Consider the following 21,067-nt stretch of genomic DNA (forward strand, 5'->3'; position numbering starts at 1 on the left):
AGAAGCACTAGGCTACTACATTTATTAGACACTGTTGGATCAGCTTGGTTAGTGGACAAAGCATCTTGTTGAAGTCATTAGTGCATTAGAGTTTAATTAGCCTATGCTCCACTTAATTTGTTCACGTGTTTTTGGGAGCGGCGATAGGCTAAAGCAGTGCAGCCATGGGTTGGATGACAAGTCTCGACACATGTCAAAGCGGGCTGCTGTATTCAAATCATTGAATGTTCTTCCTTCGCAGTAGCAGCAGCAGCCGCGCTCCCGCTCTGCTCCCCCTCGCTCCTGACTGTGAGGAAAGTAGACACTGGCCCAAAGAAAGAACACTCCTCCTCCCCTCCTTCCTTGGCAGGGCCGGAGTGTTCTCCCTTTTCTTTAAACCATGATCTGGCTCCTAGTCTTTCTCTCGGTGCACGTTCCCCTTCGTAGAGAGGCAGATTCCTGAGCTTGTCCATGACATGACAGTGCAGCGTAGGATCGAAGTGGTCGCCTATAACGCCACTAGAACCCCGGTGCACAGGACTCGTTCGTAGCGCGTTGAGTTTGGCTACATGAAATATGCGATGTTCGCAGGAGCGCCCGGTTCTCTTTCTGCTGCACTTTGTTTTCATCTTGGCAGCCGGCCACGAAACGCTCTCCGACTCCGGCAGACTCCTCTCCCTCTTTGCAGAGCAAGGTCAGTGCTGTGTGCACCTTTAATGTGAAGCTGCATGTCTTTGCATGCCTGAACTGAGTGCATGATCAGAAAAGTTTGCTTGGTTAAAAACACATCAGTATCAATATGCAATTCAGGTAAAACAAAGAAATGAATAGTAGGAAATCAGAATAATCAATGCATCCTAACCGTGAAGATTGCTAACCTGTTGTGCTGTGTTCAACCCTGTTCTGCAGGTCAGTTGTCAGAGTCGGGTCTGACCATCGTCCACCCTGTGAAATCCAGCGCTGATGGAGCGTTCATCTCCCACTCTCTCTCTCACCACTTCAATGGTGGGCGAGTCAGGCGTGAGCTGCGACCCCCGGCTACGGAGGGACAGGTTTACTACAGGGTCAACCACCAGGGTCGCGCTCTACTGTTCAATCTGACTGCAAACAACAACCTGCTTTCAAGTGGCTACATCCTGGAGAGGAGGAACGGCAGTGCCAGCAGCACGGAGCATCATCATCAGCCCTCTGAAGGGAACTCCTGCCACCTCCTCGGCACCGTGGAGGCCCCCGGTGTGCGAGGAACTGCTGCCATCAGCACCTGTAAAGGACTGGTAAGGAACCGCATTGTCTAACTAGCACAGCAGGACAAAAAGGTCAATTCGAACCTTAACTCATTCATCAGATTGTAGCCTATATCCTCTAATGCACATTAAGCTTTCCTGTAGCATATTTCTCCCTAAATCTGCACTCTGCAAAGGTCAGCAATACTGGAGAATATTTTCTGTCAAAAATGTATCTCCTCCTCACCATCTGCTATCTGTCCATAATACACACTACTGTCGACGGGTATGTAAATAGAGGGTGAACTAAAGGGCCCCACCATAGCTAGTAACATGCTCATTACAGAGTACAGGTGTACACGGGCAGGTGGTGGATTGTGAGGAGATATTCACTGATTTTGAAAAAAAAAATGTTTTGACAAAAAGCATTCTCCAGAATCACTGACTAAACCTCCAAGGACATATCTCTTTAAAAAGTCTGGTTGCTTTAGGCTGATTTTTTTTGTTTGTCTATACTCAGTGGAAAGAGGGGCATTGCTCTGGGAAAGCTGGTATTTGGTGTAGGCAGTCATGTATAGGTTGTTAAGCAAACCCTTCTATCTGACAGTGCCCTGTGTGTTAGTTTGCCCTTCAAAAGGCTTCCTGACACTATTTGCAGAACGACTGTGCTGCAGACCCGCTGACGGCTGCTGCTTCTCGGCCAACCAAGAGACCCTTTCTGTCTTCTTTGTCTCTCAGATGTTTTCCCTCTGTGCTCTCTCCTTCTCTCTCTCTCTGGCCCTCACTCACTCATTCATTCAGTCACATCCCGCACAAAGTCTACGCAACCCCCCACCAGTGTTACTTTGTTCTACGCTGAGTGACACTGTCAGTAATAGAGTTTGCCACATTTTTATAGACTGGAACATAACGGTTTGACAGATGTAGAGACAGGAAATAGGGTCATACTTTTTGTTCCCAGACTTTGTGCCTTTTGTCTGCCTTTCACTTCAGCTTTAATGTTTCTATTCAAAAAAGTAAATCAACTTCAAAGGACAGAGGACCGCTGGGCGGCAAAAAGACAAAGGGACAGCTGAACATATGAAACATATGGATTATAAAAGAGATAGCCTATGAACCATGCAGAAACACCTGGAGAAATTCATTTTCACAGGTTTTTCAAACTCTTTTTAAGTGGGAAAAGGATACCACGACACACATGAATAAAAAGACTTAGGTCACAGGTGTGTTGGAGAGAAGTAGCTTGAACAAAAAATAGAAGGTCCTGCACACTATGTTGGCTTGCAAAAATAGAACTGGCTTTATTTATTGGACAGACATCTTTTTGATCCAATTATGCTGTCTGTACAAGAGATAAAGTCAGTTCTATTTTTGCAAGCCAACACAGTGTGCGGGACCTTCTCTTTTTTTCAAGATGAATTTTTTGGCATTTTTAATGCTTTATTTATAGTGCAGAGAGACAGAGATGCAATGGGGCATGAGAGGGGAATGACATGCAGAGAACTGACCTCGGGTCGGATTGGAGCCGGGTCTGCTGCGAGGACTAAGCCTCAAGGGGGGAAGCTCTAACCACGAGCGTCTCCAGACCTTCTCTTTTTTGTTCAAAAACTTTTATTTACCAAATAAGAGTTGCTCAAAATGCACTCCAGCATATTTGAAAGCATCACAGATACATTTGATTTACAACTTTATTTTGAAAAAAAAAAGTACAAAAAGGATGTGGAAAAGGAGGAACTTTCCGGCCCTGAAATGGTGTGATGTGTCATTTTAAGACATGAAAAAATGTCTCTCTTTTTTGTTTGATTGTGTCACAGCAGGAATGCCTCTCCTGCAGGGTCTTGCCTCCCGCCTCTCTTGTTATGATCGTGTGGGTTACACTGCCTCTTCTTGCCAAATCTTGCAAATGCAGTCAATTTGTTACATCTTAGTCAGACCACCGGGAACAAAAAATCAATGCTAAAACTAAAACCAATGGGAAAATGCGTTCCGTCACTCTATAATTCCACCTATCTACAACCTACCGCAATTAGAGGGGTTTCTTCAGAACTCCAGAACGCTCCGGATTGCCCCATCTCTCCAACCCACCAGGGGAACCACTGTGATCTATTACACTGCTTTTCTGTTTTCTGTGGGAGAGGGTTTATAGCAGCTAAAGCCACAGAGAGACCACTAAACAGCCAGAGTCAGCCAGATGTGGGAGGGAAACCCTGCAGCTGCTGCAGTGGAGGTCATTCACCCTCTGGAGACACATAGAAGTGGACTGCTTAGGGATACACGTTCATAATTATCATTATTTATGTAGCACAAAGACTGGAGTTATCATGCATAAATGAAATATGAGGATCAATAATTGACTTTTCATATGGTCTATAAAATATCAGAAAATAATGAAGAGGGCTGGTCCCAATTTCCAATAGCTCCACGGTACCACAACATGTGTGGTATTTTTCTTGAACAAATCACTGAAACAATGACTTAAAGGTAACGTCAGCGATTCTGGAGAACATTGTTGTCAAAATCACTTTTTCTCCAAATCAGTGGATATCTCCTCACGATCCGCTAACTGTCTTTACTGTGTGTGCGCTGAATAAAATATCCTAATGTTCATACAAAGCCTAGTAAACGGTATGTAGCTAAATGTAGTCAGATTTTCACAACAAACGTTGCTGACTCCACCTTTACCTTTCTAGATTGTTGACAATTAAATTTTTTCTGCTGATATACTAATAGATCAATCGACTCATCGTTTCAGCACTCATTCATCTTATCCTTTCTCAAAACCATGGGGAAGAAGTTCAAGATGGATTCCTATAGTGATAATTGCCCACCTCTTGTGCTGATCAAAGTGATGCTTGTGCCAGCAGCCTCACCAATACATTGGCCTTTCCTTTGATGGTGAGGCAAATCATCTCGCAACATGTTTGCACAACAGTTCTTCTGAGGAAATGGCTGCATACCTGCCTGCAGCTATAGTTGAAGGCAGGCAAGATGGTTTCTACAGGCTGATAAAACCTGGGCCATAAACGCAACAAAACGGTCCCCTTCTATATCTAAGTTAACACCTTCACATTATGTCATTTTAAACTCCTGTTCTTGTTTAGAAAAAAAAGTGGCATATACCCAGACCGAGAGAGCTGCTCTGAAGTGACCTGTATTTACTTCACAGGTGATTATGTCTTTAGAAAGTTCAGGTTCCCCTTCCCCTCTACTATTTACTGTACATGTGAAACCATATCTTCTCCAGAGTAATTGGTTGAGGTTCAGTGCTGTCACTGTCTTTTTTTTGTTTCCATGGGAAACCCTTCAAATCAACTTAAGCCGACGCTGGCTCAGTGAAGTCTTTAGTAATCCCCTAGGCACAACACCAAACAAGAACATGCATGCAAGTTCAGACCTAATATATGAGTATTTTCTTCCCTTAGATGCTTTTCCCCCTCACTGTGAAATACGATAATGTTTTTGACCTCAGAGGAAGAAATGAGCTCAAGGGAAGAATTATCTTGTGAAGTATAAAAAAATAACAAGTGTAATGAAAGCCGTATTAATCAAGAAAAACTAAGAATAAATGCAAGTTTGTTTGGTTAGGAAATTGTTGTGGTTAATCATATTGCAGTAACGATCACCGTGCAGCCCGCCTCTCCTCATGTCCCACTAATAACTGCTGTGGCCAAAGGCGGCTTAACAGCAGAGACTTTATTCCAGACCCAGTTGGCCGGCACTACAAAACCCACAGAAGCAGGAAACAGAAGTAAAGCAGTTCCACATGGCCCATGTATTTAGAGCACAGATCTGTGTTATGGTAACCTCCCCTGGCTCTGGCACCTCACACCCAAACACGCTTCCTCTAGGTCAGAGGAGTGGGATTAATAGTGAGCAGAGGAGGAGGAGGTGGCAGAGGGAGAAGAGGTGGCCAAAGTTACAAAGTGAACTCCAGTCCAGTCCGAGGTTGTTTCAGCTGCCACAGCATTCAGCATTCAAGCCGAAACTGTTCAAGAAATATCTCATGTTCTATTTTTTTGTTCAAATGAAAAACAAAGTTCTAAATGCGATCCCTTTAATTAGCTTTTGTTTGTTGAACGCGGACAACACACAGTATCTGTACATGGTCATTTAAGGATCACCAGTAACACCTTAACAACACTGTACATGCAAAGCCTTGCCGGCTGTCTTGCACACAGTAGGAATACATTCGTGCATACTGATTCATGCAGCGCAATGGTCTGAATGTTTGGATGGGCCTCTCTGTAGCATTCCTGCCTGGTTGATTTCCTCCACCTGCTTTTTTCTACAAGGACTCGCTTGGAGGTTTAGCTCTCAGGACAATATATAAGAGGCAACAGGGAGAGGCATGATAACAGAGAATACCAAAGAATTCACCGAAACCTTCTTCTCCTCTTTTGACCGCATGCATTGTTGTATCTGTTGTGTGTCTTGCAGTGATATGTTTGGCGCACATGCAAAAACAAATCTTCATCTGAAAAAATATAAATCCTGTCAAATGGGATGAGACATAGTACAGCAGGGAAATCAGCTGAGTGTTTCCTTTGGGAAGCGTTCCCAGCTGACTAGACATATCAGCCTGCGTGCTCTGTGGATGAGTCCACCACAACTCAGAGACCCCTGGTAGAAGGCCACGCTCTGAGTCAGTGGAAAAACCCTCCCTTAACACTTTATGTAATCTGAGTTTGGAAGAGGAAAAACTCACATATATACAGAACAGTGTTGTTTGTCATTTGCTGCGTTATTGTTGCTGTTCTTCTGGTGGTTTCACATGGAAAAACAGATTGGTCATTTCCTACAATTTTTCTGTTCTAGTTTGTGGACACTATTTTATTTTACAAGGTCTGGTTTAGCAGGTGGAGTAATACGATCATTCCAAAGGGAGTGCTACTCTGAATTTGCCTTTTGAACCCCCTGAATGGGAAATGGGATACCCGAACAGAACTCATGTAGAAACACATGTCCCAAGAAACTGCAAGAAACACGATGTAAAAGCTGTCAGGACGACCCAGAAAGGTGAACAGTGCTGAACTGCAACTAACAGCGGGGTAGACCCCTTGGAACCACAAGTGGCCAAACTGTAAGCATGCTGCATGACCCAATTTGTGACATCTGCCTTTGGCTCCTCGAACATAGAGAGGAGGTCCAAGAATCAGATGCAACAATCATATCTTACAATTGTTCATACATACATGTGCATGTTAAAGATACTATGAGGAACTTTTACATATTTATTAAAAAATCACATTTTCCCTCTGATGATCATAAATTACCTTTAACAGCAAATGAGACCATCAGCGAAAAATAATGCGTTTTTTAATATAGTTATTATTAATGACTTTGCTTGGGTCCAAATCCCCGCCAACTTAGACGGAACGATTAACGGCAGGCAGACCGGAAAAGCCTGTGTTTCCCAAACAGTACTAAATCAAAGTTTAATCTGCTTCACCATTGTCATTACCATTATTAATCTGTATTCTTACATAATCGCCTATAAATACAGTACCTCATCACGAGGCAATCTGCAGTCTATTTTTACTCGCTTCTATTACATGCACGCACCATCAGTCAGCACATGCTAGCAGCCATCTTTAATAAAAAATCTAAAATAATTTTACTCGGTTGCTCTTCCATTTGTTTGGCATTCTGTCTGTTGCAAGTTGGTTTAGAGGGAAAGGGAGGGGTTCATCTCGGAACAGTCTGGGCTTGTTTGGACTCAACTTGACACAACACCCCCCCCCCACACACACACACACCCACACACACACACACAATCACCCTAATGAATAAAGCTTGCAAACAATGACCTGGAGGTGAAACAATCATAATGCGTGTGTTTTAAGGAAAAGTTAGAGGTTTGACAGAAGCCTACTTTGTCTGATGGCATGCATGTATGTTTTCATGTAGCTGTGTGTGTCTATGCTCTTGTCTATGTGTGTGTTCACGAGCAGACCTCACCGATCAAGTGAGTCAATAGCCTACGCCAGTAAGAACATGCAGGGCATACTTGAGGAAAGGTTTCTGTGCTGCTGCAGCAGCAGACAGAGAATGTGCCTCGGGGAAGGAGAAAGGTTCATAATCATTCACTTGACTAGTAATGATGGATTCCAACCCCAGTGGAAATTACTGAGGAATTGGCCCTTTGCAAGAGAAAGTGCAACCTCTCACCTTTCAAATGTGGGAATTGTTGAAACACTACAATTTATGGTCATTTGTTGTTGCACTGATGAATGTTGTATACCAAAAAAGTGCTTGTTACTAGGCTGCTTCTTTTCTGTTTTAGTCACAGTCTGAGAATGCATGCAAAGAGATCTAAAGCTGCATTAGGCAGATTTTGGGATAATAAAAATAATCTTTTGAGGCTTAATTACTTTTTGGAGCTGTGACTAAGTAGGACGCCATGACCCTGATAAATTGCCCTCATTTTTAAGACTCCTCAAAGCATATTCATCGATGTAATTTTTTATGTTTCATTTGAACCTTTTTCAGAGAGGCTTCTTCTCCCTGCCCGAGGGACACTTTTTTATTGAACCTGTCCAGAAGTCTCCTGAAGATGCTGCAGGGACTCCAGAGCCCCACGTTGTCTATCCACGGGTTGCTCCAGAGAGTCAGAGAAAAAAACGCAGTGTCGAGTCCAAGGAGACGCCCAGCCCCTGTGGAGTTCAAGGTGTGTGTGTGTGTGTGTATGTGTCCGAATCTTTGTGTGTGCATGCGTAATGCTACTGCAGATGTGTTTGCGTTATTGTGCACAAGTGAGTAGTATCTGTGTCAAGCAAGCAAGGATAAGCAAGTCAATTTGATGCAAGCGCTGTCTTCCATTATCCACACTTTAGATGCTCCTAGTGACTCTGTGCAGGTGGAGAGGGAGAGGGAGGCATGGGAGAGGGAGCAGCAGCAGTCCACTCAGTCCCGCTCTCAGCGCTCGGTGAGCAGGGAGCGCTGGGTGGAGACCATGGTGGTGGCCGACTCCAAACTCATAGAATACCACGGCAGTGACAATGTGGAGTCCTACATCTTCACCATCATGAACATGGTGAGGAGATTTAGAATGAACTTCTCTTGAGTTTTTACACATTTCTATAATCCATGCAATGTTTGGCAAACATCTTATAGTAGTGAAATATTTCCATATTGACAGGTGGCTGGGATCTTTCACGATGCCAGTATTGGTAATGCCATCCACGTCATCTTGGTCCGCCTTATTCTGCTGCAGGGAGATGAGGTAACGCTTTCCTAACAAGAGATTTCTCCAGATACGTTAATGTGATTTTTTTTTATCTTGGCAAGGCGTATGTTTCGGTTGGAACCAAAGAGTGTATAGTCGGAGTGAAAAGGCACGCACATCTGTAGAGCATTCCTCTCTGGGGTAGGAGTCGATGTAAATTAGGAGACTCTCCTACATTTGGCTGTGGTTCGAGCGCCTTGCACAATGGGAATCCAGCTGAAGATTCAAGCCCCATTAAACATTATGAACTCACCTTGGTTTACATCAGCCTTCCATTCATAGCTGCACGGGTTACAAACTGGAAAGCAAATTCAAACAAAGTCTAACAAGAAACTGTTAGACGCACCAACAAAAGCAATCTAAATCTTGTTTGTCCCAATAAAATGTCTTGTCATGATTCCATTGAACAATACTCATAACATCACTGTAAAATCAATAATAAAACAGCTTTGTTTAAAGAAAAGGTGAACTGGTTACACTAAAGACATGTCATGTATTTTGTGGCCCTGCTGGAATTGTGCTCACTCTTAGACGCATACCTACCTTTACAGGTTTTTGTAACTGTTACCTCCAGGGTAGAAAAATAATCTCAAGCCATTTCCTCAAATGAAAGAATGTAACAAAAGAATATAAACAATGCCAAATATGTGCTGAATGTTCAATTTCAATTGTATTTGTCCCCAGAGGGCAGTGGGTTCAGGTTATATCTCATTCTTCCGTTGTTGTTTTTTTGCAGGAAGGGTTGAAGATCGTTCACCATGCAGACACCACTCTGGGCAGTTTCTGTGCTTGGCAGAAAAACCTCAATCCCCAGAGTGATACACACCCGGCTCATCATGACGTGGCTGTGTTGGTCACCAGGCAAGTGATTAAAACATTTACATACCTGTATATGCGTTTATAGGCCAGCACATTCCAAAAGATAACTTCAATGATATGGATAAATGATTTGCTCTGATGCTAGACACTCTTATGGTGAGAATAAGGTAAAGAAATGGCATGCACACACATATCATTTGCTATTGTCCCCCATCACTCGCTCCCCAGGAAAGACATCTGTGCTGGGATGAACCAGCCCTGTGAGACGCTGGGTCTGTCTCATCTCTCTGGGATGTGTCAACCGCACCGCAGCTGCAACATCAATGAGGATTCAGGACTACCTGTCGCTTTCACTGTCGCTCATGAAATGGGCCACAGGTGTGTGTGTGTTTGTGTGTGTGTGTGTGTGTGTGTTTGTGTGTGTGTGATTTTTAATGGTTGTGAAACCCTGATAAACTATTATCTAGTATCTAGTAACCAGACATAAAAAGGCAGATACCCGAGAAGATTGATGTGGCATCATGGGTGTAGCTCTGTTAGTAACTGTTAAGGTGACAAAGACGTCATTTTGGATGACTCAGACACATGATTCTTTAATCCTATTTTTCTCCTCCTGAGCATTGTTGAGTTGCAGCTTCAGTGTCAGTTCAATCAGAAGGCGCCAGATTACTAACATAACGTCTTTAAGATGAAATGAGAGTTGGTACAGACTCAGAGGGTAGCAGAGACATATATGAAGGAGCCAGGAGGCATATGGCTTATATATATATAAAATAATCAACGAAGAAAAACAAGCAAATCAATTAAGTATTTTTCCTGATGGAACTTTCTATAGGCTCCATTTAACCTACACTTCAATCTTAACAGCGCCCTATACTTTACTGCTTCGTACTGATGTTAAATGATATAAGACAATGCACAAACAAACAAAAGTCATCAAATTACGGATTTCAAATATGGAAACAAGATGTATTACTTGCATGGATATAGGGATTGTGAGACATTGCTGTGTAATTCTTTTAAGATTAGTAATATGTTTGTTTTAGATGCACAATCAGCTTTTTGCAGACGCAAGAGCAGCAGCCAGAGCATGGAGGCCATCTATTCTTGTCAGACGTTTCTCTGTGTTGTGATAACATGTCAAAATGAAGTCATGTTGGTTTTGTTTTGAGCACAGCTTTGGAATTCATCATGACGGTCAAGGGAATGACTGTGAACTGGAAGGAAGGCATCCGTTCATCATGTCCAGACAGCTAATGTATGACAGCTCGCCTCTCACTTGGTCTTCCTGCTCCAAAGAATACATCACGCGCTTCCTCGAGTAAGCCTCCATTTATACTTTTTCTTCTGAAGCCAGTATACCAAAAAGTATCATCATGGTTTAGTCAGTGTTCAGGCTATTTGTTCTCTATGGGGAACACACAGCTTGAGTGAAAACTGTTTGAAAACAGGAGTCATTTCAAAACTACCAATGACTCTTCCTGGATTAGCTTGTGCAGATTTGGTGAAAATGATCCAAAAAGACAGCTGGGGTTTGGGTGTGGTGTGTGTGGGGGAACAAAACTTAGTTATAATTACGAATTCAGTTTTTAAAGGCAAGCACAGAAACTCCAGAAAATGACAGAAGGGCGCTCACACTTATTTGGAAATGTTTTGATTGGACTCTCATTATATTCTGTTGCAAACCGAGTCAATGATGAAGCCAGAGTTTATGTGTTTGCCGAATCAGCATGTTTTACCAGTAGAATTTAGAATTTAGAATCACCCTGTTTTGGCTAGGAGACTGCAAAATTCAGTGTTGAAACAAGCAATGGGTATTTCCACTGCCATGTTCACAGGATGGCACACGTTTCTATCATTGAAGAAATGTTTGTTCAATGTGCGAAAGCATGCTAGTAGCTACAGGCAAGGATTTCTCTCCCTGCAGAAGTCTTATTATGTTGACCTTCTGTCAAGTATCTATTTCAAACACCACCTGTGTTGTCCCCATTTCCCTTAATGTCTTTCAAAAGTTCACAAATTAATATCATATCTTTGTTTATATATCTTAGTCGCGGCTGGGGTTTTTGTCTGGACGATCGTCCCTCCAAAAGGGACCTCACCACCCCGCTGGCTCGCCTTGGTGTCCGATACACCACACACCACCAGTGCCAGCTCCAGTATGGCCCAAATGCCACCTTCTGCCATGAGGTTGATGTGAGTATTGGGCACCAAAGCACCAACCTTACACTGAATCTCACAAATATTTTTTATTTTTCTCAATGTTTTTGGATTCCATCTTTCTCTCAGAACGTTTGCCAGATTCTTTGGTGTTCAGTGAATGGCTCCTGTCGCTCCAAACTGGACTCACCTATAGATGGCACCCGCTGTGGACCGGAGAAGGTTGGTTACAATATATGTTGCTTTGTCTTGTTAGCATTTGAATTACATTAGTCCGGGGGTTGGAGATGGTAAGCTTTACAGATATGAGGGAGGTATTAGCTCTCAGAGCATTGATTATTACATGTGTCATATTACTAGTGAGTATTTGAGTGATCTTACCAGCTTTGTTTCCTCCAGTGGTGTATCTCAGGAGAGTGCGTGATCGTAGGTAAACTCCCAGAGACGGTGAACGGAGGCTGGGGACAGTGGAGTACCTGGTCCTACTGCTCCAGGACCTGTGGAACTGGAGTTCAGTCGGCGGACAGGGAATGTAACCACCCTAAGTAAGATCTGATTCTAGATCTGTCTCACACACCATCTAACACACTCAATGAATCCTTTCATCAGGATGTCTTCTACAACAAATGACATTCTTAGATTAAACATTGGTTAATTTTTAAACGTGGTACTTATTTCCACAGACCAGAGTTCGGGGGCAAGTACTGCGTTGGGGAAAGGAAGCGTTATCGGACCTGTAACACCAAACCCTGTCTGAAGAATAGCCCAACCTTTCGAGAAATGCTGTGCAGTGAGTTTGATACGGTGGCCTACCACAATGAGCTCTACCAGTGGATTCCTGTGGCTAACCCATGTAAGTGATCAAAACCTCAAAAATGCAATTCCATACTTACTCCCCTTTTTATATCACAGAAATTCTGGAGCTGCGATTGTACTTGTTAGCCAAAAGGGGGCAGCATTTACACTGGAAAGACTTCATTGAGGCAGCTACCCCTTGCAGCTTAGCACAAGCAGGGAAACGCAGTCCTTCAGTACTGCACATTGCATTTCTTATGTGCCATTGCCCACTTTCAATTCACTGTTAATACATAATTAATGTATTTAATTGAGCTTATGAGATCCTTTTTTTGTTAGAAAAAATCCCCTCCAAAAATGTACTCGTCATCAATTAACAATGTGCTTCATCATCTATCCCCAATAGTTTGGCTTGACATTTTCTCTGGGCTGGATTAAAACTCATTTCATTGCAATGAAACTAAATGAATCTTTTTATTTTCGGCCAACCCTAAACCGTCCTCAGCGTATCCCTGTGAGCTGCACTGTCGTCCAGTTGTGGAGTATTTTTCGGAGAAGATGCTTGACACCGTGACGGACGGGACGCCATGCTTCATGAACAACAAGTCCAGAAACATCTGCGTCAATGGAGTGTGCAAGGTATTGTGGCTTTGGTAAGAGACTATAGGAGACTGGGACGGGAGGGGGTTTAGAGTGGAGCAGGATGTGAGACAAGCTGCAGTGTAACGACAGTATAATGGAGGGACCAGTTTGTCTCTGCCAATTTATCAATTTATGTGCCCCCATGTCTGTGACTGTATTTTCATGTGTTTGTGTGTGTGTGTGTGTGTGTGTGTGTGTGTTTTTCTGCCGTAGGAGGTAGGCTGTGACAATGGCATTGACTCAAATGCAGTGGAGGATCGTTGTGGAGTCTGCTTGGGCGATGGCACAAGCTGTGAGACCGTCCATAAGTCTTACGATGAACAAGAAGGCTTTGGTGAGTGCTACACTGAGAATATTTGAGCGGCAGGAAACAAAATTGAATGATCTTGACATAAGCGCTCTGAGTGAGAGAAGAGCGCTATATAAATAACATTTATTATTATTATCATTATTATAAGCATTCATACTAATATGAAATTGTTGAAAAAAATGCAAAACAGACAAGACACTAATAACCCACATGAAGGGTGTGAAAAAGTGCACTGTCTAGTGTCTTCAGGCAGAAAGTCATTTCAGGACAGTTCATTAGCATGACGCCATTGTGTTGTTTCTTTGTTGTCATGGCAGCCTTCTTGTCCTTGCAGTGCAGCTGTTTGTCCCGCTGCACTTGACTGGTGCAATGTGTGTTTGTGTATATTTGTATGTGTGTGTGTGTGTGTGTGTGTGTGTGTGTGTGTGTGTGTGTGTGTGTGTGTGTGTGTGTCTGCAGGCCCGTGTTTGTATTTGTCTAAAGAGATACATGTCTTCGTCTGAATTTATGAGCTTGGAAAAACTATAACTCAAATTATAGAATCAACACATGGCAAAGTCAGATTAATTGAGAAAGAGGGACTAAAACAATAAAGCAATCCCTCCTTCTTTCCCTCTCTCTCTCTCTGTGTGTGTGTGTGTGTGCGTTTGCCCCGCACGGCGTCCTTTCCAGATAACCGGCCCAGATGTGTAAGACTTCAAAAGGCCCAGGCCCGAGAGCAACCCCCCCCCCCCTCTCTCCTATGCACAAACACAGAAACACACACACCTTCCCACAAACATAATTAAACTCCCCAGAGACCTACTCATAGCCGCTTACGTCCTCCCCCATCCAGCCCCCCCAACCCCCTCCCCCCATCCACACACAATAAAAAACAGAGACAGGGCAGTGCCCCCCACGCCGAATAGACGCACACGTACGCTCACACACACACACACATACATGCCAACCACCCCCACAGAGCGAGCCCACCCTCTATTAAAGATCAGAGGGGAGAAACTGTCTGGTAGTCTGGGATGTGAGCGTATAGCAGCAGCCATGGTGGGCCATCCATTACCTTTTTGCTTTAACTATGACTCCCGTCCCGACTCTCTCCCAGGGTACGTGGACGTGGGTGTGATACCTGAGGGGGCGCGGGACATCCTGATAAAGGAAGTGGAGGAGGCAGATAACTTCCTGGCACTGCGGAGCGACTTATCAGACGACTACTTCCTCAACGGCAACTACATCATCCAGTGGAACGGAGAGTACGAGGCCGGAGGCACCACCTTCTACTACGAACGCAGCGGGAAACTGGAGAACCTCACCGCACCTGGACCAACCAAACAGCCCCTGATGCTCCAGGTATGTACAGTACGCCCAACAAAGGGAAAAGGGACCAAATTCAAGGATAACCAACCAATTAGAATGTGCAAAATTTGTATTTTCTAAACCAGCCTATCGTTTCAAGATAAAAAAGTAAGTATATTTCAAAGTCACCTGACCCTGGAATAAGAAATGGATGAAAACGGGAAAATAAGGTGAATTATAAATGTCAAAAAGTTGATGGTCTTGGCAATAATGCATAACAATTCATGTGGTTGTCCAGTTGCTATTTCAGGAAAGAAACCCTGGTTTAAAGTACGAGTACACCATCAAGAAGACCAAAGGGACAGGAAACGAGGTCTTGGAGCCCATTTACAGGTGGAGACACGGGGCGTGGACAGACTGCAGCACCACATGTGGCTTAGGTTGGTGTTGCAAAAAAAATGTTATTCTATGAATGTGAGGTCGGAGGAGGACGTCAGTGACATTTAAGTTGAACCTGACTTGGCCATCTGCTTTTGTGACTTCCAGGTGAGCAGTACCAGCCTGTGCGCTGTTTTGAAATGGACATGGGCGTCGTGGATGAGTCTCTGTGTGACCCAGAGGGCCGTCCAGAGGACAGACACCGGAAATGCAAGACGATGGATTGTCCTGCAAGGTCCTTTTCTCTAAAATGCTCTCTACTTGTTTTTCTGTCACCGAACTATTAAGAACTAACTAACTAACTATTAATGTATTAAAAAAATATTTTAATGACAAAAGTTTTGTAGTAAAACATGTTTTTCTCAAGGCAAAGTATTGCTTGTATCACACATTTACAAAATATGCCCTGCCATGTTCCTTGTAAGCAAAGGATGACAACGCCGTCTGCTTACCATGTGCTCCCCATTTAATTTTAGAACGCCATTAAATCACCTCTGTCAGCACTCTCTAGTTCTCTTCACGCTCTCTTCCTGTCCATCCCCTCTTCCTCAGGTGGTGGGTGGGTGGCTGGCAGCAGTGTTCGGCCACGTGCGGATCAGAAGGGATACGGAAGCGAACAGTGCTGTGTGTTCGCACGGTGTCAGGAGAGGAGAGGGTGCTCCACCCTGTCGAGTGCAAGCATCTCCTTAAACCTAAACCTGTGGTGCCCTGCAGCAGAGATGTACCCTGTGGACAGGAATGGGCTGTGAGCGATTGGGAAGAGGTGTACATCTGTTTTCAATTTTAGTTTGATTTTGTCATTCTGTTTTCTTGATTTTATTTCTCTTACTTCTTTTTGACCTGAATAAGTGAATGAATGAAGTTTTTGTTTTTTCCTATCTTCTTCGCAGTGCCCTGTCTCGTGTGGAGGTGGTGTCCGCTCACGTACAGTCACGTGTGCCCTGCCCTCCAAGAAGGGCTGCGACCTCTCAACCAAACCTCGATCCAGATCACTGTGTGCCCTGCAGAGCTGCCCCAACTCCAGCCATCGCAGACGGCCCGGTCCCCTTCCTCCTAATTACCGCCGCATGTACCCACCACCTATGAGCCAGCCCAGCACCACGCAGCCTGGCAATAGCACCTGGGCTCCTGCGAGCACCGCGGCCACAGCTGCGCCCACAGCTGCTGTCACTGTGAGGAAGAAAACAACCACCAAAGAAACTACAACCGCTTTAATCCCTGCCACCACATCCCTTTCAACCCTCCAAACCACAAGCCCAGAGACCTTAGTCACAGATGGGGATGAGTTCCGTGTTAAAGCGAGGGAAAACGAGGATACGAGAGGGAAAGTTTTTACATCCAAAGCCAATTCTACTGATAAAAAAGACCAAAGACAAAAAGATGGTGTGGATGAGGAAAAGGTGGATGAGGTGGAGAAGGAGGAGGAGGAGGAGGAGGAGGGAAGTACGCCAAATGTGGTGATGTATACTCCAGGGTATGATTATGTTGTCGAGGATAGGACAATGGGTGAGGAGGGGATTATTGACCTGGATGTTACCACAAGGTCTTCAACGCTCAAAACTCCTCTGAAATCAACCACACCTGCATTCATCACTCCCACTTTACAGACACAAAGTCCCCCTATCGTGCACACAACCAAAGAGCCAACAACCACCATCCCCACCACGTACTCCACCCCACACACCAGCACTGAAACGTGGGCAAAGACCACTCGCCACTTTGATCCCTTCTTCAGCCCCCATACCACCACCTCTCGTATCAACCCATACAGCCACTGGACGCACAGGGTTTCCCTCACCACTCCTTCCATGCACAGGGGCCGCTCAGTCCCTTCCAAAGCTGGCGTACGCACAACACACGCTCCCTCCACAACGGCAAGAAAACAATCCACAAGCGCAGGATCTCCCCGGACCACAGTTAAGATTATTAAACAAAAGAAGCCTGCTGTGACACCAAAGAAAAACACTTCTACCACGCGTTCTAAAAAGCCTTCTACCTCGACCAAAGGCAGTCGTTCCAAGAACCAAAACAAGCAGCAACCACAGAGTCCCGTGAGCAGCTCTGCCAGTGAACAAGGCAACCTGTCGGCCAGAGAGCCAGTCAGCAAGGATATGTTTTGGGCCGTGGGAAACTGGAGCGAGGTGGGCACAGACAACATTTGTTTGACCATGATATCCTTCTCTCTTAACTAAAGCAACATACCAGTGAAGTTGCATGTGTAAGCCCTTTAACTATGGATTTGACGTTAATGCTGGTTATTTTCCAAGTCATACCATAACTTTTAAAGATTGTTTTCTTCCCATCCAGGGCACGCCATGATCGCTGTGGCTTTGAAGGCTTCATTTTGACCTGTGTTGACTTGAAACTTGTGCGAACCATCACAGCGGACATGTTGTTATTTTTATATTTTTAAGTTTTAAACTTTTAATACGTTTTTCTTGCATGGAGAATGACTTGATAGTGAGGATTGAAAAATCTTCTCAGATGCTTCAAATTTGAGGTTTAGAGTGTCAATTTCGAGTAAAAAGAATGACGTTACCTGAAAACACATAAGACAAACAATAAGCAGATGTGTATGTTGGGAAAAGTGGCATATATCTCAGCTGACTTTAATGATGGAGCATCTTTGAAATCACCCAAAGCGAGAGTTTTCAAAACCGTCCCTGCTTGCAACTGAATACCATGGTTCAGATGCAACAAATCTTTCAGTGGTGGATAAGATAGCCACACATGTAATAGTGAAAAGTTTTCTACTATGGTTTCTTTGTCGTAGGAAATCATCACCAAATCAAATATGTAATTAGAAAATGCCTCCCCCAGTGTTCAACAACGTGTGGGATCGGAGCAATATGGCGGACAGTCGAGTGCAGCTCCCAGAAGGAGGAGGACTGTGTCAGTATGAAGAGACCGGAGCCTGCGCGTACGTGTCACCTGCAGCCCTGTGCTATCTGGCAGAGTGGCAGCTGGAGCAAGGCGAGTCATGTTAGACTTCCTCCTGTCACTTAGGCTGTTCCACTTAATACTTAATCACAATTCCACTTAGCCTATTACCTGTTACTTTTCCAGACGACCAAAAGTTTTTTCTTGTGTTGCAAATTCTCACTTGTCATATTTCTTCACCCCTATATATTATATATATTTATTTTATATATCTTTTTTCTGTTGCCCTGTGTTATTCTCCGCAGTGTCCAGATAGCTGTGTGTTGGTTGGAAGGAGGTACCGCGATGTTCAGTGTGTGGAATCTCAGAATAAACGTCCTCTCAGACCTTTCCACTGTCAAGCTGCGTCCAGCAGACCCCTCAGCTCCTTGACCTGCCCCCACAAGCCCTGTACCAGTTGGAGTTTGTCACCCTGGGGACCGGTAAGAGCAATATACACTTTTATTGTTTATATTATTTAACCTTTTATTTAGCCAGGAAAAAAACCCATTGAGAGTGCCCTAGCCAAGACAAGCAGCAGTACAGTCACACATACACACAAATGAAAGTTAAACAAAAACATTAAAAACATTCGACAACAACTAAAAGCAGCTAACATTTACCAAATGTAACCTCAATCTTAAATACATCAGGCAAAACATCTACAGATTCCACTTTTGACATTTTATTTTATAGCTTTAAAGAACTGCTTACATGTTTCTGTTTATTTTCTCGCAAACCTAAAGAATTTTACTGTTTTTTGGTTTATTTGCCAAGGTTTTGATATCACATTTTTGTTTAACCATTTCCACCGAGGGCCACAATTATTGCTGAGGATATTTCACCAGTGTAGTCGCAAAGATGCAGAGTTGGATCTCAGGAAAAAAATAAAAATGGGCTTAAGGGTACCTCGCTTAAACCCTTGTGTGTTCCTCAGTGCTCGGGCAGCTGTGGTGAAGGTGTCAGGGAGCGGCTGGTGTACTGCCCAGCACCTCATCGCTGTAGCAACACACTGAGGCCAAACAGCACAGAGACGTGCAGTCTAAAGCCCTGCACTCAATGGAAGGAGGAGGACTGGGAGGAGGTCAGTCATACAAGAGATTTCATAGAGGCACTGAGGGCGCGTAATGATGCTGGCAGTTGTAACAGTCAAACAAGTGGACTAATAATATCGCTTTGTGTGTGTGCGTGCGTGTGACTTTGCAGTGCTCTACAAGTTGTGGCGGGGGTCAGCAGCTGCGTGACGTTAACTGTGTGAGTGAGCTGGATTGGGCTGTCATGCCAAACAGCCTCTGTGAGAAGATTTCCAAACCAGAAATACTCAGGAAGTGCAATATTCAGGAATGCAAGACCAACACAGGTTCGTATGCAACACTCAATCCGTCTGTTCTGTGGCTCAATCTTTTGGCCTGGCTTTGTGGAATATTTTCAAGATGAGATTTGGGATCAATACACGTGCAATTACCATGACTTTTACAGTATGTTTTTTGTTTTTTTATAACAAACCTCTTGGTTAAAATCCCACTAAATAAAGTTGACTTTAACATATCTGTATTTGTCTTTTTTGCAGTTCCAGTTTGCAGGAAGAACACCATGTCCTCTCGCTTCTGTGACAAGCTGAAGCTGTTGGGTCGCTGCTCTCTCAGGTCAGTCCATAGACAGTGTTGTGTCACCTGTGGGTCGTAGCCAGGGGTTACACACCCAGCTGTTACAATGGACACATCCCACCAACAGTAATCCTTACTGTACTGTATCCTAAGGAAAATTACATCCTCAAAAAAATCAAGATGCACAATTCAAACGATACCAAAACTCATGCCAGTACAATAGGTGCTCGTACACAGCTGTGATAAATAACATTATAACACAAGGTGCAAAAATGATTACCTAGTTCACATCTTTCTCACCCACGGATGCTTTTGTAATCAACGTGCTGACATCATTCACAGCTCTACGGTAGAGTTACCAGTTATATTTGATTTCACTGGTGGAAACAGAATGTAAATAAAGATTTTTGTGACCTCTTTATTAAATTGTTAATAGTATTGATGATCTGATTATGTGTTTACATTATTTTGGGTACAAGTTCCTGCTTCAGTCATTTCTATAACAATCATCAGCGATTAATTAAATCAAACCTGTGGTGGTCCGCCTTTGGTGTGCGATTGACCAATGAGAAAGAGGTGTTGCAGGTCATCCCTCTCGGGTCCCTATAAAGTTGTGTTTGTACGATGTTGTACAGGTAATACTGTTGTCATGCAAATGGTACATCAACTTGACTTATTTGTACTTCACGTCTCCATCGATAAATGTGACAATGAAACATGTTTGTGACGAAACTGCTTTGTAACTGAGACATTAAATAAACGTTTTCTTTGAATATTTTTTGTAAGTGTGCTTGATCGCTAACACCAGAATTTGTAGCAGCAGGCTCTGCTTTCAAGGATCGGGTTCAGCTGGCCCAGATTTCCCAGGGTCCTCTTTGCCAGATAACTTGACACGGACGGACGCTGCCCTGCTCCATGCACCCTTCTGCTATCATTCAAGCGAGTGACCGAGAGTTAGTCAGCAGTAATGGAATGGAGTAACACAATATAGTGTCAATGTGGAGCACCATGTCCTTAAACCCAACAGAGTGTGTGTGTGTGTGTGTGTGTGTGTGTGTGTGTGTGTGTGTGTGTGTGTGTGTGTGTGTGTGTGTGATAATGTGTTATCATGACGAAGCAAACCATCCCGTTGTATTACAGAAGCACATCTCTCATTCTGTTACATCATTGTGTGTAGAGGAATGGAAATAAATGATAGAGCTCAAAATCAGGAAATGCCTGAAAATATCAGGGAACATCTCAGATGGTGATTTCCCCGTGGCTTTAACCTTCAGAGCAGTGAGGTTATATAAACTAAAATTCTTTTATATCCTCTATGATTTCAAATTTCTTCAAACACATCTTTATATATTTCTTGACTTCATCCTGGATTATTAACAGAAGACATAGAGAAGAGCAGGATAACAAAAAGAAAATGGCAAAGTCATCTGGATTCAAAATTAAACAAAAAATATTTTGTCATATTAAATCAACATAGCATTACTAAAGTGTGACCTGGAACAGCTCAGGTTTAACTGTTTTCAACAACATAAGTGGCAACTGGCTTGTTGTTCTCTGAAAAAGAGCAAAAATGTCCATAAAAGTACTTTTAACAGCTGGCACAAAACAATGTTAGTATTCTAAAGCCAAACAACTGTGGTTTTGGATTCAATAGTGCAAT

The 21,067-nt window shown here is 43.6% G+C and overlaps 1 protein-coding gene across 1 annotated transcript; it reads left to right on the forward strand.

Annotated features, from left to right (window-relative positions):
- Window positions 1-110: 110 nt before the first annotated feature.
- LOC307266055 (A disintegrin and metalloproteinase with thrombospondin motifs 12-like) lies at window positions 111-20,180 on the forward strand. Its single transcript, XM_080047953.1, has 24 exons — window positions 111-673; window positions 889-1,253; window positions 7,692-7,869; window positions 8,036-8,235; window positions 8,341-8,424; window positions 9,164-9,288; window positions 9,475-9,624; window positions 10,424-10,567; window positions 11,298-11,442; window positions 11,536-11,628; window positions 11,806-11,951; window positions 12,090-12,259; window positions 12,707-12,840; window positions 13,057-13,177; window positions 14,253-14,497; window positions 14,742-14,883; window positions 14,990-15,116; window positions 15,434-15,644; window positions 15,772-17,022; window positions 17,702-17,854; window positions 18,067-18,243; window positions 18,738-18,884; window positions 19,007-19,160; window positions 19,371-20,180. Exons 1-24 carry the CDS (start codon window positions 556-558, stop codon window positions 19,484-19,486), a joined length of 4,896 nt encoding a protein of 1,631 aa, XP_079904079.1. The 5' UTR covers window positions 111-555; the 3' UTR covers window positions 19,487-20,180.
- The last annotated feature ends 887 nt before the right edge of the window (window positions 20,181-21,067 follow it).

Source organism: Ammodytes marinus (genome assembly GCF_949987685.1).
Source record: "Ammodytes marinus genome assembly, chromosome: 2".
Taxonomy (NCBI): Eukaryota; Metazoa; Chordata; class Actinopteri; order Uranoscopiformes; family Ammodytidae; genus Ammodytes; species Ammodytes marinus.